The following is a 19,591-nucleotide window of genomic DNA, read 5'->3' as shown; positions in this document are numbered from 1 at the left end:
GCTGACAACGTTAATATGGAACCAAAAGGAGAGTGCAGCCTGGCAGTCACTCAAATCCTGCACCTGCACCTTTATAAAACAAGCTCTCCGGTGTGCCTCTCTGGCTCCCTCTCTCTCCTTTTGTTTCGCTCATTTCTTTCTCTTTCTCCCTCCCTCTCTCTCTTTCCTTTCCATGTGCTGTGGCTTGGGGCGTTGTCATTTTCAGCATGTTTTCTAAACACTATGCACTCTGTGTGTGTGTGTGTGTGTGTGTGTGTGTGTGTGTGTGTGTGTGTGTGTGTGTGTGCGTGTGTGTTAATTGTGGCCATCCTTGGGGAAGGGGAGAACGATGAGGAGGACCTGTTTGAGAGCAGCCGTGCCAGCTTCTGTAGTACGACTCAGCGTGGAGCTACAGACACCTGGTCTGCCTGAAGGGCAAGAGGAAGGTAGACTTGCTTTTTCTCCTCGTCCTCCTTCTGCCCTCCCTTCGTTTTCTATTCGACCTCTCTCTTTTTCTTTCTCTCTCTCACTTTCACACACTCTCTCTCCGTCTCCGCTCTCCTCGAGCTTGGAGAAAACAGCTGCTGTACAGCCTGCGTGCAGGCATCCCACCTTACCGGCCCAACCTATCCCATCAATCATGGCACACTACTCACCACTGTTTGTATGCATCCAAGTGCGCTAGACAGGGAGAAACTTAGAACTTTGTGGGTCAATGACTTTGAAACAATTTGTCCAGAAGGCCTGAGGCCACAGTACCAGCTGATAGTGTTTCATAAATTACAACAATGCATCAATGACAATCCTCAACAACTCTTGATCAAACTTTGCCACTTGGGAGCAGGCAAAGGTTTACCCGCTCCACGAGTCCACGGGTCACATCATTAATACCACTTAAAGGACAGTTCCAGTAAATTACAACTTTAGTCTTATTTTGGAAGTCTTTCCATGTGTTCTAACTTCCTGGAAGGTCAGGAAGTTATTGTGCCTGGGTATGAAATTGTTTTGCCCATAACCACACAAGAATGTGCCTTTTTTTTTTATTTTGGGATGATTAATTTAACAGTAAAGCAAAGCCAGCTGTTTTCCCCCTGTTCACAGTCTTAATGCTAAGCTAAGATAGCCAGCTGCTGTTGATAGCCACATTTTTACTGTACAGTCATGAAAGTGGTATCAATCTTCCCGTATTTCCGAAAATACTGAACTGTACTTTTGACAGGGTACAATTGAGGATGACAAAACTTTGAAACTAAAACCCAAGACTGCAATTAACTTGAATTGAACTTCATCAGTAAATGCAGGTCACTATTGATGATGTCAGTCTTGCCTTATTAAATTCCTTCTAAGCAGAAAGATCTCTAAGATTATTCATTTGTTCAGTAGTCCATGGAGATTTTTGGCAAAAATACATCTGTAAAATGATCACATTTGAAACTTGACTGATAACCGTAAAACTGGACTGGACCCTTCTTCTGTTACCACAGTGTGGCTTCGATTTACAGTCCGCGGTGCTTTGTCGCTTTGTGACTGCTCCTTGGCCTTTCCACTCAACTTTGACATTCACCATCAGCTTTGTGGCCATATGTGCACATGGTGGTTGAGTGATGAAAAAGTTGCCCGTTTTCATATTCAAGTCTGACATATTGAGGAATGGAAAGATGCTCGTGGAGTGCTTGTGGGCAAAGACAGTGACATACGGACACAGTCTCTCTCTCTCTCTCTCTCTCTCTCTCTCTCTCTCTCTCTCTCTCTCTCTCTCTCTCTCTCTCTCTCAGATACGCACACATACGCACACAACTCTTGGTCAGCAGCACAGATGAGTTCTGGGAAAACAAGCAGCTGCAGGAGGAGGAAAGGACCATAAGGCTGGACGGCTTGCCAAATTTCATCATCTATTATGGATTGCCTGAGATGCACACTCTCCTGCAACCAGGGGCATGTCTCAGATTCGCATGCAATTGCAAATCTGCGTGCACACACACATATGCGCACACACCTCTACAATCAGAACCCACAGCATTTCAAACCACTGCACCCTACTGAACCAGTGCCTACAAGGCCAAACTGAAGCTTCAATGTTACATCGACACGCACACACACACACACACGCACACACACACGCACACACACACACACACACACGCACACACACACACACACACGCACACACACACACACACACACACACACGATGCGTTACAGGGTGTCACCTCAAAGTGCCTGTTTGGAACGGGCTGTTTGGTCTCTGGTGTTGCTGCCTGCAGCTTTCTCAATATCATCAACCTGCAGAGCCGGAACACCCCCGCAGTTCTAGATGCAGCAGTTCCAGACCCACAGTTTTAGACAAGCACATGCGCCAGCATTTTTTTTTTTTTTTTTTTGAATTCTTTATTAACAACTTAGTTATACAAGTTTTAGCCAGTTTATGGGGGTTTTCCTGAAACATTAGCCACACCCCAAATAAATTAAAATAACAATAATTATTGTTATTTCTGCTTCTTTGTTAAATGACTATTAACTGACTGAATGTGACTAAAGACACGCTGCGCACATGAAAACCAAAATGTATAATAGTTTTACATTTTAAAACTGTCCAAATATGCATTTCACGAAAAGCCCTGCCACTGAAATATAACTAAGAAGTTTTTCATCCAGACGTAAAAATGAATTCATGAAATCCATACTACTGTATCATTAATACTGATAAAATTCATGAATTCATGCTAAAGCAAGCCAAGCTACTCCAAGCTATACCTGGTTCCCAGGGCATTACAAAGGGTAGGCTGACATTATTCATTGAACCATTGAATTGCTAACGTTAGCTTAATAAGATTAAATTAACCACTGTGCAGGGTTATTCAGAAGTTAACATTAAAACTACACTCGACAGTGTACGTTCGTGGATCCTCAGCAGTACACCTGCAGAGTGTGAAGGCCATCGGACGAATGGTTGTCAAGAAAATGCGAGGACAGACACAGTGAGATTCCTTCTTTTGTAGTTAGATCTCTCTATTAAAGTCCTTTATGAACTTGGGTTCAAGAGCAAAAGCGGAGTTGCTTTCTATTAGCAAAACAATTATTGTTATGTGGCTTGCATTGCTAAAGCGTCTTCTTCTCACTACCACTAGGAGTCACTAAAGTCAGAAATGTTCAAATTCTCCATTATCTGTTTCTTCTAAAAAAAGCCACTTCCAAAAAAAAAAAAGACAAAAGAAAAAGAAAATAAAACAGTAGCGTTGATGCCAGATGTTAGGGAAGAAAATAGTGATAAGATAAGAACATAAAACCTGAAATACATTAATGCTATGACAGCATGCCAATGGGAGGATATATGAAGCCTACAGTACAGTGGGTGGGAACTTAAGACACATGAAAGACCAGTATCCTATAGAGACAAGAGACACGAGGGAAATGTCAACAGCAGACTGTACTTAAAATGTCCTCCACAGATGCTGCTTGTGGGCGAAGTTATTTCGTCTGACGGTGTCTGATTTTTGCTCATTTTTAGCTCAAAGCTGCAGACTTATATGACGGCCTGTTTGCTATTCTTCACATCATAATTAGATAAAAATGATGCGTCTTAGTCTCCTGCTGAATATCAAGTGGATTGCTTGGTTGAGCCCATTCACTTGATTTTCTATTCTCCACAGTGATTGGAGGTGCTTTGTTGGGGAATGGCAGCAGAGCGGCTGGTGCCCAGCCCTCTCATAGAAAGTGCTCACTAGATAACATTCACTTCACGGGCAAAGGTGCCTGCCACTGGACGGCCACATGGCAGCTCCAGGCCCAGTCCACATATAGTAGACTCTATGTACCAGCTGTTTCTCAGCCTTGCTATCTAATGTGTTTTGTTGTGCTGTGCTTGGTGCATGCTTGCTGTGAGTGATGAAGTCAGAGCCTAAACAGCAAACATCAACTTTGTACCTGCTCTGTATTTACATGATACATCTGTTGTACGTGAGCCGGCTAGCTGAAATGGAGTAAAGCCTGCAGGCTGGTTAAAGCAGACATTTCAAGTATATCCAGCGCACCCTTTGAGATATCTAAGCTGTCTATGCTCCACTCACTCTTTGACTTAGCTGTATGCTGCTGCTGCATTGCTCATTTACACTTGCTCTTGCAGCTGGTTTTGTGCTGTGCTGAGCTTATTATAGCTACTCGCTGTATATATGTAGAGTTTCATAAGCCCGACTCCCACCTCAGAATCCACCTGTCGGCTTTGAAGGCACCAGAATTCATCAGAAGTGCTTGCTGGATGGTCAAACCGCTTTCGAAACCCCTTCCCTCCCTGCACACTGTTCTGAAGTCAGAAATGGGGAACTGCATATGACAATTTCTGTAACATTCAGCAGCCGACAATCTGACATTCACGCCCTTTTCATGCGGTGACTGGCAAGGTGAGAAGTGAGAAAGTAAGCAGCTTCTCTTTCAACCTCGCATTTTTGTTTTGTTCACAACTTTTGTGTGTCAGTTTTTGTGTTTATAGTGCAACCCTGTGATCGCCTTCTGGAGAGTGTCTGAAAATGTGCGCCATTATCTCCAACCATCATCACTCATCACAGCAGGTCAATCACTCCACACGTCTTACAAACTAGCTCTTTAGCATAAACCAACCCTGAGTCTCAGCGAGTTTATCACTGCCCGTCCTCAAACCCTGAGCTTGGTGTATGCTTGTGTGGAGTTGAAGGTTTTCACTGTGAGAAATCGTCCTTTTTGATGAGGAATGGAGAACTTTCTGGTTTAATTCAGTGCAGCTCATGTACATGTTTGTGGTGGACTCACTCTTTTGGTTTCACTGCGATTTCTATAGATATATAGAAAAAAGATGCTACTCCTCAGCAGTCATTCAGCTTTTTCAGTTTTTCAGTTTGATTTTTTGGTATTGGACTTTCCTGTGAGGGCTGATTGAGGCAAGCACCTCAAACATACAGTGAATGCCTCGTGGGCCTCAACAACACAATCACCTGTCCTGTGGTTACATTTTATAGAGTGGTCTTGGCATTCTTGGGCCCATCTTCAGGAAGGGAAATGGGATAACTTGTTGTTGTGCATGTTTGTGTATCTTTTCAGAGGGAGCACTTTGGCAGGCACCATTACCGCCCAGCAGTAAATTGCCTTGTAAATTACAGTGCCCGGGTAATAAAGCCAGATTTGTATATCACCGGGAGTGGAGACTGTGTCTGTCTTGTAAATTTAATTAAACAGCAGGTGCAAAATCAGGTCATATGGCTTTGATGTGCCCCATGTGAGAATGACAACCAGACAAAGATTCTAATACGGGCGGCATTTACATATTTTTGCATGCGGCGGGCGACTTGTACGGAGGTAGGGGGAGCCTCGCCTATCACCTTGTAGTGTATTAAATTTCCCCCAAATTAAAGAGGATTCAAATTAGCTGTCACCTTCAATTTTAATAGATCTACAGCAAAATAAATGGTTAAGCTCTTCAAAAAACATCCTCTTGCTTGTTGAGAGCGTGCATAAGCTCAGGCATTACCAACAGCTAGTGCCGACTGAAACACTTTCAGACTAATTGGCTTTTATTGCCTGTCTACTGTACATTACACAACATCAGAGCTAACCCATTAGAATGCAATTAAAATACTGCAAGAACTTCAGTTAAACAAGATGTGACATCAAGCTAAACCAGTGCCTGCAGTACAGTATATTAGAAAAACTGTTATTTTCTTGCCAACTAGAATTGTGTTTTAATATAGATCTCCGTCTGGCTGATGTGCACTGAAGCCAAAAATCATCCTCTTATGGCTGTACTTGACCTGTGACACTGTCAACGTGCTGTCTGGGCTCCAGAAGGGCCCTTCCTGTACGTCGGTTTGAGTTCACTGCCAGAGAGCTTACGAACATGTCAGCGGCATCAGTTGACCTGACGGCAACACCTTCGCTTGTTTCTTTTTTTGTGTGTGTGTTGGGAGGAAGTGGTTGATAATTACCACCTAGGATGTAGCCATCTGTGCCGCCCTTTCACGGCCTGTTAAGCTCGCTTTTCAGAAAGTTTACTGTTGACAGAGGGCACGCGAGAGGAGTGAACGCCAGAGTGCGTTAAAAAGACTGCACACTCAAGCAATATCAAAAGCAGCGCTAAGGAGCTGATTTACAGGCGGGAGGTGGAGGAGGAGGCAAAGGAGGAGGCGGGGGGCAAGGAGCTGATGCAAAGACGTGGAGGGTGGCATTGAGGAATGGCTGAGGTTGGGTTCACTCATTAATACACTTATATCAAGCGGAATAATCCTGAAAACTTGCATCTATGTGGGATGTAAGTTAAAACATTTGCAGCAGATTGAAGTGAGTATTCTCGTTGTTGAGTCAGTTTCACAGAGACCTCACGCAAGTTCACCATCCTCGTCTTGTTTTTGTCCCAGCATGCACACTTGTTCCAGCTCTGTAACTTTTCATCAAACCCGTCCATCACTCAGAGCTGCCTATTGTCATCAGCCATGAGGGACACCTGTGTTTCTGCCATAAGGCAGCAGTTATCATCAAGCTGTCGGATATCTGTCACTAAGGCAGTATCTGTGTGGAAACCTTCGCTGTCAAAAGCTGTCAAATTTCACTGAGTCTTTAATGAGAAAAAGCCAAGTTGAAACCACAGGCACAGACATGTGTGTGTGTGTGTGTGTGTGTGTGTGTGTGTGTGTGTGTGTGTGAGATTGAGAGAGAGAGAGCAGGCTGAGGGAACAGGTGCATGGCTGGAAGCTGTGGTGGTGGTAGGTGCAGCAGGGGCTCAGTACAGTACGTCATCTCTGCTAGCTGACGGTTCCAGTCCCACTAATCAAACACACATCAACTGCCAGTGACTAAAACGCACGACTGACATTACATAAAGAGCAGTGGGCTAGAAATTGATCCAGCTCCATTTCACAAACTTCGTGTTAAATCCACAGACGAAAATATTTTTTTCTACTGTAGCCTCAGGTATTTAAAAAAAAAAAATCAATTTGTTAGCTGTATAAAAAGAAAAGGTTTCTTGCTGAAACTAATGTAAATAGAATTTGAAAACATTTCTTTCGATGATTTCCCTGCAGTTCTCTTTACACCTGGCAATATTGTAATCAACTCAAACCAAATCCCTAAGGTCTTTGCTGTTCTCAGGTATGTCACCATGACAGAAAACAGAGTTTATTTCTTTCCCCGCGGCCCTCAACAACCGTTATCCTCACCAGGCAGGCCTGCCGTCCCAACAGGCCTGTCAGAGGCCAGGTGAGGAGGCTCAGGTGAATGACCCCAGGCAAACTTCTCCCAGATAAAATCCAGAGAAAGGAGGGAGAGTTTGGAATGAGACAGGAGCCAAGTGGAGCAGGAGAGCAAACACAGGGGGCTGTAGAAGAAGTGGGATGAGTTTTATTTAAGTGTGGTAAGTCGGAAAAAACTGAATGTAAAAGGGAGAGGGTGACACATGAAGAGGGGGTTGAGAGAGAGAGAGGAGTGAAGATGCAATTCAATCAGTCATTGACACTGACAGGTTGTTATGCAGGAGCCTCGCATAAATCAATACAGAGACTGTTTTATTTAACATTTTCACAGGCTGGATGAGGCCTGCTCCAGTTTATACAGTGCTAATTGTAAAAGCCAGTTTGATGTAAGCATGAGGTAACACTTTATATTAAGGCACACACTCACCAACTAATATGACTAGTCTCTTACTAGCATGAGTTTTAGCATCATAATGGCTCTTTATTGGTCATTATTAAACACTTATTTCTGCCTTATTCTGCATGACCATATTCTACAACTACTAGGCCATTAACTTAGTAACTGTAAACTTCTAAATTACTGCTTATGGATATTAATTAACTTCTATACATGCTAATAAGCAACTAGTTAGTGGTGATGTTTTGGTGTGTACCTTAATATTAAGCGTGACTGCACATGTTTTCATTTTAGATTTATTTATAACCATTTGTTTTGAAAATTGAAAGACATTTTTACATTTTGGAAAATATGCATTTTTGCTGTCTTGCTGATCATATCTGTCCATTTAATATGCCATTTAGCTTAGCTTAGCAAAAAGACTGGAAACAGGGAAATAGCTAGCCAACCAAAAGCTGAGCCAGGCTAGCTGCTTTCTGCTGATTCCAGTTTGTGCTAAGCTAAGCTAACCGCCACCCTGCTGTAGCATCATATTTAACAGGCTGATGTTAGTGGTATCAATCTTCTCATCTAACTGTCAGCAAGAAGCAAATGTTTTCCAAAAAGTTAAACTATTCCTTTAATTCGATAAAATATTTCTCATGTATTTTGAGTAAATATACCGACTATCTTAGTTTTGTACTCTCTTATCACCTCATTCATACATTAATTTTATTATTTTCCTTACCTGCCTACACAGTATAGGCCGAAAATAGAAATTTGCTAAAATTCAGTATATCTATCCTTGTTTTATATAAGGCTAAAGTTTGTGCACTGTCTCTGTTCAAATAAATATACACAAAGCACACATGTATGTTTCCTGTATCACAGCTAAAAACCATTGGCTAGAAACTGAACTTTTCAACTCACAATCTGAGCAACTGATTATTATGTCAACATCAACAAATAGTGTACATCCTTTGTTGTTGATCTGACAGGCCAGAGCCTCGTCGAGCTGAACCGCAGGAAGCTAATGAGAGCTAATAGGTGTCATAGGCTGAAGGGACAATGAGCAGTACAACTACATGCTGGGATAGAATAGATCAGAGGCGGGACCCTGTCATCTTACGTCAGTCACTGGCTGATGTGCAATGGCCCCTGGTCACAATTAGAGTCCTGTGTACTGTGTGTGCAAGTATGAGCGAATGCACATGCATATTATTAACCCTTAACCCCCATCGAGAGCTGGCAGGGAGCTCATAGCTTTTGATGTCAACGTGTGTTTACTCGGTTCTTTCCCCGGCAGGGGCAAATGCTGCCAGTCAGCGTGACATGTCAGGACTGGAAAAAGCCTCGAGAATGGGCATCAGTGCTCAGTGGATCAGAAAACAGTATATGGTTGCTATATTGTCCCGCGCTGAAGGCTATTCTCTGGCTCTGAATGGACCTGCATTTTAGTTTTTGTACATTTCACCTCTATATGATCCATCAGAAGTCAGTGTGTGCGTGTAATTATTGACAAACAGACTGTGCTGTTTTTACAGCACTCTAGTTCCCTCTTCTGGCAAGCAGAGTCACCATAGGCATTAAGGAAATCATAATATTACTTACAACACAACTGCTTAATGACCTTCTGCTTTACCATAGCCCTCATGGGAATTCAGAATTCCTGTGGGTGCTAAGATGTCTTCACTACTGGATTCTGGTCATGTAATGATCATCACTATTCTAACAAGCTTTGTTCAGTAACATGAAGCAGACTATATGTCGCAGATAATGAGGCAAAAGTTGAGTCTGTCATAGCCTGAGCAGGACAGGAAATATTAGCTCTAATGTGTAGATACTAGTGAGTCCTACGGAGCCATTAATCAACACTCATGACGCAGACAACAATGGTATATTTAACTCCACGTGCTCTTTTTTTAAAGGTATCAACTGTCACTTTCAGGTCTCACCAGGACTAAACCAGTGGTTCCCAAAATAGGTGCTGTGGCCCCTACAAGGACTCATGAGATACAGGGTGGTGAGTTGTGTCTAAAATTCTGCTGCACAGTACTATGTGTGTGCTTTAGACATCATGTGAAATACCAAATTGTTTTATCTGTTCAGGCCTCAAAAAAGTACAAAAAAGGAATAAGGAATAAGAAAACATCTGTCAGCTGTCTGACCTGTGATGAGAGGCCGCAAGTCAGAGATATTGTTTCATATTGAGGGGTTACAAGCAAAAAAGTGTTGGGAACCTCTGGATTATATCCAGAGTATGTTTGCTTAGCTCCTGCTTTGCCACTTTTCATCTAAATATACCACTATTTCAAGTTTTCTGCTGCATGGACTAGACAAACATCCCATGCGTAGCTCTACGAGGCGTAGTTTTAACATGCATTCTGACTTTCCGTACTCTCCTGCGGTAATGCTATAGCATGAGGGCTAAAAGGTTAAGAGTTTGTCGGCTGGTCTGGAAATGCAGCGCGGCAGAGGAGAGGATGCTGATGGGGAGCAGGGGGAGGACTTGGCAGCAGGGTGTTGGAAGGTAAAGCCAGAGCAGAGCTGCCTGATCGGCCTGCAGCCAGCACACGTGTGATAGCAGAACCTTGTGTTCTATACAGAGCAGGTGCAAAGGCCTTGTCTCTTCTCTTTTCATCCTTCCCCCTCTCAGCAAGGGAGCTTGGCTCTCTGTTTCTCTGAGGTTCAGCTCTTTGTCCTCCAGGTGATACACTCCTCCCTGTCTCTCTGTCCATCTCTCCATTTCCGTCCCCACACCTCCCCCCCCCCCACCCTCCTCATCCTCCTCCTCTCTCTCCCTGTATCATACTTCATTTGCTCCAGATAACACATCAGCTTCAACGCCCGTCCGCAAACTCTGTCACCATGATGCCCACAGATGGTAACTTCCTGTGGTCCTGCCCAGTGATTGGTGGAGAGACTTCTAAACAGAGAACAGCTGGTGAGGGATGATGTATCACCGAGCGTTTGCACTTTCATTTTCAGGGTTGTCTTGTTAATGCTCCCAATCCAGCATCTGGCAGGAAATAGACACAAAGGCAGAGAGAGGGAGAGAACAACCTGTTCTTTGGCAGACCTTAACAAAAGGCTGACACATGTCTGATGAACAGACAGAGCTGCATTAGAACAGACAGAGCTGTGAATGTGAAAAAAAGATGCCTGACGCAAGTAGAACAAAGGCTAGAAAGAGGATGTTTCACAAGGACTCTTTAAGAGAATACAATAATAAATACGCCTCCTGAGGATAAAAAAAAAAAAAAAAAAACAGCATTGGGAAAAAGTTGTTTCATGACTCAAGCTAGGAATCTGCCGATGTAGGAAGGTGAGAACAATTTTAAGATGATTACAAATAACATACTCTTGCGATTGTGACAAAAGGCTTTTCATTTTTAATCTTGTGATGGTGCATTGTTTAACTCGCCTCTGTTTAGAATCCCCATGAAATAGCAAAAATGAAGACTTGCGAGGGAAAATAATTTGTCATCTTTGCAGCATGAAGGATGGATAACTCAAAACTGCAATTATGGCTTTTAGTTGTTCTTGGAGAAAGATGTTAAGTTATTATTTTTCACATCTAACCATCCGTTTGCCTGATGAGACAATGCGTGCCTGCGTTCTTGAACTACAGGGCTCCATGTTAACGGAAAGGAGAACTTTACTCTTTCAACACCAGAGGGAGCCAATGGGCCACAAGACTTCTTGTGACAAGACTGCTGCATGGTAGGACTGAGATGCAAGTATTTAATATTTCCATAGATTGGTGTGAATGAATGAAGAGAGCCGAATCACAAAAAACAACAACCTTTAATACCTGGTGTCACAGTGTTAGTGGAACTGTAGATATACTGAGATGCCGAGTCCAAGTTGTACAGAACTGATCCAAATATGCCATTTTACAATGTTGATATTTTTGTATCACCCGAGTCAAATAACTTTCATTTACTGCCTAAACTAGAGACATTGTTTACTATCTCTACATACACGAGTCTTGTGTACAGACGGCATTCTGACAATAATCCACTTTCTGAGGTGATTGATTGGAATTTAATTGACCAATCAGGCCGAAAGAATTCCACTCTGGAAACATATAATGTAAATACAACAGACTATGATGTAACACAGGCGTATTAGAGAAAACTAAATAAACAAAAAAAAGACACATGAAGCCAACCTGCTGAACTGAGGAAGGCTGATCAATGTTCAATATCATATGGCTGAACATCAAAACATATTTTCTTAAAAAAAAGGGAGAAAAACGACCGTTAAAAAAAAAAAAAAAAAAAAAAAAAAATCTAAACCAGACAGCTGGGTGATAAGAGTGACAACGCTACCATTCCACAGATCTTTAGAAGCTACAATATTGTAATATTTAACATGTAGAAGTCAGAGAAAAATCATGCAGCTTCATCTCTTGACACAACAGGTTACAAAATATAAATTGCTGCTCGTAACCAAACTTGATCTTAGGATAGTTGCAGAGTGGATCTCGAGCCTTTTGTAAAATAAACGTCGCCTTGCTTCCCGTTCAAGGGCCAAACCTCAGAAGCAAGCCCTTCACTGTCCTATCCCAACACCTGTGCTGATGATTCACCTGCTGATGTGGTTAAACAGGCAGAAAACAGTTACGCAATGTGACACTGCAGTGATTGTAATGTTTGCTGTTTGGCCCTTTTATGTTTGTTGCATAATACAGTATCTACCTGTTCAGTGGAGCCAGCAAACATGAGGAAAGAAAAAGAACGGAAGTGGCCATGAGCTTGTTTGGCTTCAGTTAGTTTGTGCCAGTTCAAGACTTTGCTAAACGAATATTTTGACAGAAATGCATCTTTACCTTGGTGATGTCTGAGCCCTGATGCATTCAATTGTGAAACCCCTTAAAAAGTAGTTGCAATCTCTCGCCTGTATGGACTTTTCTATCGAGTTGACGCTGACTTCAGCTGCTAAAACCCCTCCATTAAACACAGCAGGCACCATACCAACACACGTCACAGATCATATCAAGAAGTAAAACAATGGAACCCATATACAGTGCAGCGTTTACATAAAGAAGCATTAAAATATTGTCCACCCTGTAAAAACTGTTAATACATTACAAATACATGGTCAAAATGCACATACAGTAGACAGCTCTGTTTCCTCATCCCTTCCAGGAAATCTGCTTGGCACGATTGTCATAAAAACAACAAAAGCTTGTGGAGTTTAACGTTTTTTTTGGGGGGGGGGGGGAAGCACCAAACTTCAAAAAGGTAGAAATTGGTCTGGCTTTGAAATCAAATCATCATGCTCATACAGGAGATGAGGTCAGTGAAAGCAACACAGGCTACAGGTTAGGTACTAAATTTAAGGCTGCTAATAATAAGGTTTATTATACTGAATATCAGAGCTAAATTTATGAGGACAGGAGTTGCGGATGATTAGCTACTGTTTAGCTTAGATTAGCTACTGTTGTAAATGATTGATCACCTTTTTTTTGGTAACTGTAGCCACACGTCTCATGAAATGCTACATTAAAACTGGTAAATTCCACCAGAATGAAGGGGAAAGTAAGCAGGAAAAAATGGCTTATTCAAAACATTAGCATGGCAACAGAAAATGATTGGACAGACTTTACACAGGTAGACGTGCTGAAATGAATGAACTAAACGGTTTTTATGAGGCTGTTCAACGATTAAAAAAAAAATTGAGATTCTACAAACAAGTTGAGATGAAAAAAATGGCCAAATTCCATCCTGGTTGTCACAAACCTTGAAACTTTATAACTAAAAAACACACAGGAGCAACACAGATGATGACGATAAAATGGAAAGTTTCTGAATAATTCCCTGATTAAATAAAAAAAACCATGATATGCACACGCATGATGACATTCTGCAGCTTTCACGACACGAGCCTCCTCGCCACACACGGTTGATTATGACCAATCGATAGCCTGTTAAGAATGTACAAACTTGCATAGATAAAGTGATATAGTAGAGAGCAGCTTCATAATAATTTGCCCAAAATATGGAACATTCTTTTATATTTACTCTGTAGGCTTTTCTGACGTCCCTGCAAGGAGTAGCTGCTTGTTGTTGGAGGTCTAACTACCAACAAAAACAAAACAAGACACTAACGTATGCAAGTTTGCAATTTGGGCCAGCGGGCATCTGTTAAGTCTCAAAGAGTGGGAGATCTGATCCGAGTTCAGCTTCAGGTCGTTTGTGATGGTTGGGTGAATGCTGATCAGCTCTCTTGCTCTGAAAGGCTTAAGAAATACACGCCCCAGGTCACACAAAACATCAGTTTAGGACAGTTTGTTTTCCTTTTTTTTTTTTTTTTTTTTTTTTTTTTAAACAGTATGGCTATTAACAGTGTGGCATATGGATGACATCATAGAATCATCTGAATATAAAGGGCTTCACTGACTGTCTGTAATGTTTTGAAATGCTGTTAAACATGCTTTCCCTGGGATTATTTGGATTCAACTTTTAACTCTTTTTAATGCACGGGGGGGGGGGGGAAATGCCTGATTTTGGCTATTCTCAATTTAAGGCTATTCATTTCTTTTTGGCTACACCACCACCTGGGGACTGAGAATTTCAGGAGTGACATCTCTTTTAGCGTAGTATTAAAATGGTTCCACAACACGTGGATACAAAGTCCTCTGATAGACTTTACATTAACGCTGAACTTAAAGGGGAGTACCACTCAGTTTGGGACATTTTGGATCTGGGATCATAAAAAAATCTGTCGCATCTTCGGGAAACACACCCTCTCTCTCTCTCTCTCTCACACATAGATGACTCCAGTGTCTGGAGGTTTAAAACATAAGCGGAAAGTTGAAAAAAACAAAAACAAAAACTGGTCACCTTTAGAAAATAAGTGTAAATCTAGATTTGAGTGGCAATCCCCTTTAATAAGTGTACCTTACAGCTTGGAAAACACTCAAAAGTACAACACATAGACACTACTCTGAGCACAGTTCTATTTAAAAGCAACAGATTATAAAACATTGACATCATCAAGAGGACGTGCTGTACATCGAGTTGAGAGTGACAACAGCCTCCCGTCTCTACCTCAGTCGCGAGCGTGACGCAGAAATCACGCCCTGTGTGCAAATCGAGTGAACACCAAACATGCGTGGTGCGACTCTAATGCTACGGACTGACTCTGTAGAGCTACATCGAGTGTGGTGGTGGTGGGGAAAAAGCTTTTGTTGCGTACGACAAATCGACAAAACAGAGCGACAAAGTAAAAGTTCTTTCTAAAAGTGGCTCTCGCATGATAGTGTCCACACAAGAGAAAAGCATCTTTAACTTGGATTTTTTCCTTTGTTTGTAATGACCTGCCAAAATAGCACACCACAGTAACCCGCCACTGAGGACCACTTGACGTGGCCCAGACCTCCTCCACGTCCCCAAACCACCAACGTCTCACACACACGGACACAGCGGCCCATAGACAAGTCTGACCTCCTCTGACCTTTGACCCTGCACCTCTCTCCAGGCCGAGGTGTAGGATCGCTTTTCTACCATGCCTCTCTCATGCAGAGCGATGGATCCCGAAGCGGCTGGGGCTGGTGCAGGCTCAGCCCAAAAAATATGAAGCGCTCAAAGCTGGTGGGAGGAAGAGAACGTAAAGGGGTGAAAAGGAAAAAAAGATGGCCCATCCTTGAAGCGGCTCTCCGCTCCAGCTCTGATGGCGTGCTTAGGTTGGCAACGGGTCGTCATCGCCTTTGCTGCACTTGCACTTGCAGCAGAGCACGATGGGAGTGGCCAGAAGGAGGAAGGGGGAGGCAACCAGCAGGAGCAGGCCAAAGCCAGCGAAGATCCCCACAACCTGCAGGGAGACACCAGCAAAAATTAAATACAACACTCTTACACACACAAAAGCAGGTACATGTGGGGGTCGGTGCAGGGATGTTGCACTTAAAGTTTCTGCTTGACAGCATCATCCTATAGAATTCAGGCACCAAACACTGTCAGTTAGCACAAAAAAAACATTGTTATGTCACACATATAAGTGAAGAAAAGGCTACGTTTCACCTATTTTGTAATTACTATTATTGTGCAAGTTGTACTGAACAAACTATCAAAGCTAACGGGGGCGAACCAAATAGCCTTGAATTCCTCCATCCACCTGCAATACCACATGTTGGCCTCCAGATGGCACAATGCCACAAGAAAGCAGACCCTTTTTAGAACAGCTGCTTCAAAAAGCTTCGTTTTCCCAGGAACATAGCAAATTTTATACAGAAATAAATACTAACAGCGTATTAGGCCTTCTTTTCCTACCTCCTGTACTCATTCATGCTGCATGGATGGACAGGTACCTTTCTGTCATTGCAAGAGAGAACTCAGGTGTACACAAAAATATGGCAAGCGGTGGACAAACCCACATGATCGAGTGTAGTGGACAGCAAATCACAGGAAACGAAACAAAATGTTGGACTACAAAGAAAGGAAAAAAAAAATTGGCTTTCTTGATTCACTGCAGTAAGTTTCACAAGTGTCTACTGATGTTTGCTTACTTGCTGTTGGAGCTTGAAATCTACTGCGGTTGCTGATTATGTGATGGTCTGAACAGCCAGTAACATATCTCAACTAATCACAGATTAAAAAAAGAAAAACAGAGATAACTAACATAATGTTTCCATCTGATCCTCTCTTTCCTGCTATGATTACGACAAGCGAGTTGTTCACCACACGGGGGCGCCAGACACCAGCATATTCAGAGCCGCAAAATGGAATACATAACATGCAGTCACATGCAACAGTGACTTAGAATAGCACAATGCTTTTCCTCATGTTTTGAGGGCAAAGAGACAGTTTTGGATTCCACTTGCCAGCAGGTTTCTGCCTGTTATTTAACAACACATTACTATCCTTCTTCCAGCTGGTATTACAGGCTGTGCTGCAGAGGAAAGTACAGTGCAATGAGCACAATTTGCTCTAATTAACAAACCCCAGTGGTGCTTACATGTTTAGGACATGACCTTCCTCATAACTGACGGTACGACTCACGTGGAAACACAGACCCCACGGAGTCAGATACACACAGGAAGAGGAGATGTTTGTCGCGGAACAGGTTTGCCTTGGTGCATCTTGTATTTATGAGGGAGGAGGCTTTCGAGACGCGAAGGAACAAAGGGGGTGAAATGAGGAGAGCAATAGTGAGACAAAGACTCACAGAGCAGTGAAGCTATAGCTGCTTTCCACCAGTTGAACTGTAATCATATGACTCAGCCTGCCCCACTGAGCAACAGATGCCAGTGTGTATGCTAATCTTGACAGAATAACAAGTATGTTGGACAAAGGGGCGCACTACCCCGTGCATAGATTATTTGGCTAAAATACTGAGGAGAAATCTGGGAACTGAACAACAGCGTCGGATTGGGTCATAGACTTAAAACACGCTGTCACACATGGGAAATTTCATGTCACATCTAATCCTTCATGTGTAATCCACCGTTTCACATGTGGGAAATTGCACTGCATATCCAATCCTTTATATGTAATCCCTCATTTCGTGTGGTTACCTATTGACAAAGAAGAACCTTGGTTATGTAAACCATTTTTTTTTTTTTAGGTGAAAGGTGTACATAATACGCTTAGTTTGAGACAGCAGGACACTGAACATTTGTGGAAGCACGTGGATCAAGATGTCCTTTTCCTATTATGCTGTCAAGATAATACAAGGCCGTCACTGACTGAGAGCCAAAGAAAGAGGCAGGGAGCACGTGTATGTCCACATGCTGCAGTGTGGTTAAAAGGGGGAGGGGGCTGAGTAAGTGTGAGGAATCGGTGGGGGGAGAAAGGAGAGGGGGAGATGGGTTTCTCACCTGTGTTCTGTGCCAGATAACAGACGCCCTGGAGTGGCCCAGTTTGTTTCGACAGGGCCCTTTGTCATAGTGGATCAGGAGAAAGTCATCCTGTCTCACACACACACACACGCACACAAACACACACACACACACACACACACACACACACACAGATAAAGATTGACCATTAGCAGCCTGAAAGACACTGCTAGCTGCTCTGAGAAAATTGCCTTTTAAATGAACTGTGTAGCGCGGTCGTCTCCGCTCGAACAATTAAGATTACATAAGGCGCCGCGGCTCTTAAAAAAACCCAAAAAACAAATGCATCTTACTCCTTTCTTATCGCGACCAAGGTTAAGCTACAATTTCCGGATAATGAAAGCTATTGCTGTCGCAGGGAGACAAATGATGACAACATCCAGGATTATCACAGTGTGCAAACACAGTATTATAATGTTAACCTGCAGAGATTTTCAGAGCTGGGGGGGGGAAATGCATATACATATGCAATAAATTTATCATAATAAATCAAACTCACATCCAGGGACTCCAGACAGTACCAGCAGAAGGCATGTTTGCAGTTCTTGCACATCATCTGTGCGCAGCCCTCGTCCCTCTCGATGTAAACTTTACATTTAGGACAGCGCTTGATCGGTGCGTCATCCTCTTCGTTCTTATAGAAGGAGCTGGGGAGAAGAGAGACGAGAGTTTGTCTTCTTTCTGTTCCAAATGTGACATAAATCCAAAATCACTCAACATTCCCTTTACAAGAAATGCCAGGGACGAGATTGCTTTGATGCAGCAATCAATATTTACAATCTTTGGCGTAGCAGGATTGTGTGAGATGGCAGATATCTAAGAACCACCTGTCACTAAATGGCACTGAACTCTCTCCCTCTCGCGCTCTTATTCTTCCCTCCTGTTGGTGTCACTTTATCTGTACGAGCGCTGACTCCTGGAATCTGGCGGCGAGCAGGTAGCTGTCACTCTGGCCGTTGTGCTAGGACGGCTAACAAGCCATTTCTACCGGAGGAGGCATTCAAATGAGGAGAGCCAGAGTTTCTCCTGTCATCCTCCTCAAAGCAATAAGAAAACGGGTATGAAGGAGAATCAGACTCCAGCTTTTAGAGACACCCTCATAGTGGACAAGTGTAGTTCAAACGTCGAGGCTCGTTCTGGACTGAGAGTCGACCTGTTAATCCTCCCTCCCTCCCTCCCTCCACTGTGGCCTCTGAGCTTGGTCCTGAACCTGTGCAGATAGAGGAAAGCTCTGCAGAGCTAATGACGTTTCCAGAGTAAGAGGATATCGCAAAGAAGCGGGTCAGCTGCACATGTCTCCGGGCAGCCCTCTTCTAAGATCCAGTATCCTTAAAATGAATAATGGGCCCATCCCAGACTGCTTTACTGCAGTCTATTACTTTGTGCTTGAGCCCTGGCTGATGTTCAACTGAGCAGTGGCTGCAAAACAGCCAGCCAGACTGGCTGTCAGTCTGTATTTAAGGAGGCACCGGATGAATCCTGCCGTGTATTGACAAGTTGTTCTGAAGTTCAGTCAGGTGAGCTGAGCATGATGTGTGGATCGCTACTCTGCTTCGGAGAAAATGAACATCACTTCCAGGGATTTCCTCCGTAGAGGCTTCACAGCAGCCGATACGGTCACAACATAAAAGCGTGTCGAAGCTGGATAAAATCTCTTTTTGGAGGTTGAGGAGGTGGTTACAACGATCAGATAATCACTGGACTGGGTTTAACTGATTAAATCATTATCATTAACGTTATGTAACGGTTAAGAAATACCCTGTTTAAATAGGCTAACATGGTTAACATAAGAAGAGCTTAGAGCATATCATGTTTTGATATAAATTAAAAAAACAAACTGGTGGGCTCTGGGTAAATGTGAAGGCATATCTCAGTATTTCTAGACATTTTACAAACCAAATCAATCGATTAATGAGAAAATAACTGTCAAATTAATCCATAATGATCTTTAGCTGCAGTCCTATAGAAGACAGTTTAACAGTAATATCCTGCTTTTATATGAATGCATGAGTAATAATAAATGAATGATATAACACTTCTGAGTGTTTTCCAAACTGTAATAATGACATAACAGTCATACAAGTACTTTTACTTGTAATACTTTAAGTTCATTTTCCTGATTGCGCTTATTATTATACAAAGTTTATGTAACATTTTCAATGCAGGACTTATAACAGAGTA

General features: G+C 42.7%; 2 protein-coding genes across 2 annotated transcripts in view; one reads left to right on the top strand and one right to left on the bottom strand.

The window, feature by feature from the left end:
- LOC143332251 (uncharacterized) overlaps window positions 1-11,344 on the top strand; it is a 95,357-nt gene extending 84,013 nt beyond the window's left edge. The window contains exons 3-4 of the mRNA XM_076749590.1: window positions 9,515-9,589; window positions 11,198-11,344. Coding sequence (XP_076605705.1) covers window positions 9,515-9,589; window positions 11,198-11,274 — 152 coding nt within the window. The 3' untranslated portion in view covers window positions 11,275-11,344. The remainder of the gene's footprint in view (window positions 1-9,514; window positions 9,590-11,197) is intronic.
- Window positions 11,345-11,354: 10 nt separating this feature from the next.
- rnf144aa (ring finger protein 144aa) overlaps window positions 11,355-19,591 on the bottom strand; it is a 29,895-nt gene continuing 21,658 nt past the window's right edge. Inside the window, exons 6-8 of the mRNA XM_076749588.1 lie at window positions 17,910-18,057; window positions 17,390-17,479; window positions 11,355-15,387 (exon numbers count right to left, since the gene is read on the bottom strand). Of these exons, the coding sequence (XP_076605703.1) occupies window positions 15,256-15,387; window positions 17,390-17,479; window positions 17,910-18,057 (370 nt within the window). The 3' untranslated portion in view covers window positions 11,355-15,255. The remainder of the gene's footprint in view (window positions 15,388-17,389; window positions 17,480-17,909; window positions 18,058-19,591) is intronic.

Source organism: Chaetodon auriga, chromosome 14 (genome assembly GCF_051107435.1).
Source record: "Chaetodon auriga isolate fChaAug3 chromosome 14, fChaAug3.hap1, whole genome shotgun sequence".
NCBI classification, from domain to species: domain Eukaryota; kingdom Metazoa; phylum Chordata; class Actinopteri; order Chaetodontiformes; family Chaetodontidae; genus Chaetodon; species Chaetodon auriga.
This window is presented reverse-complemented; position numbering and strand designations above follow the sequence as displayed.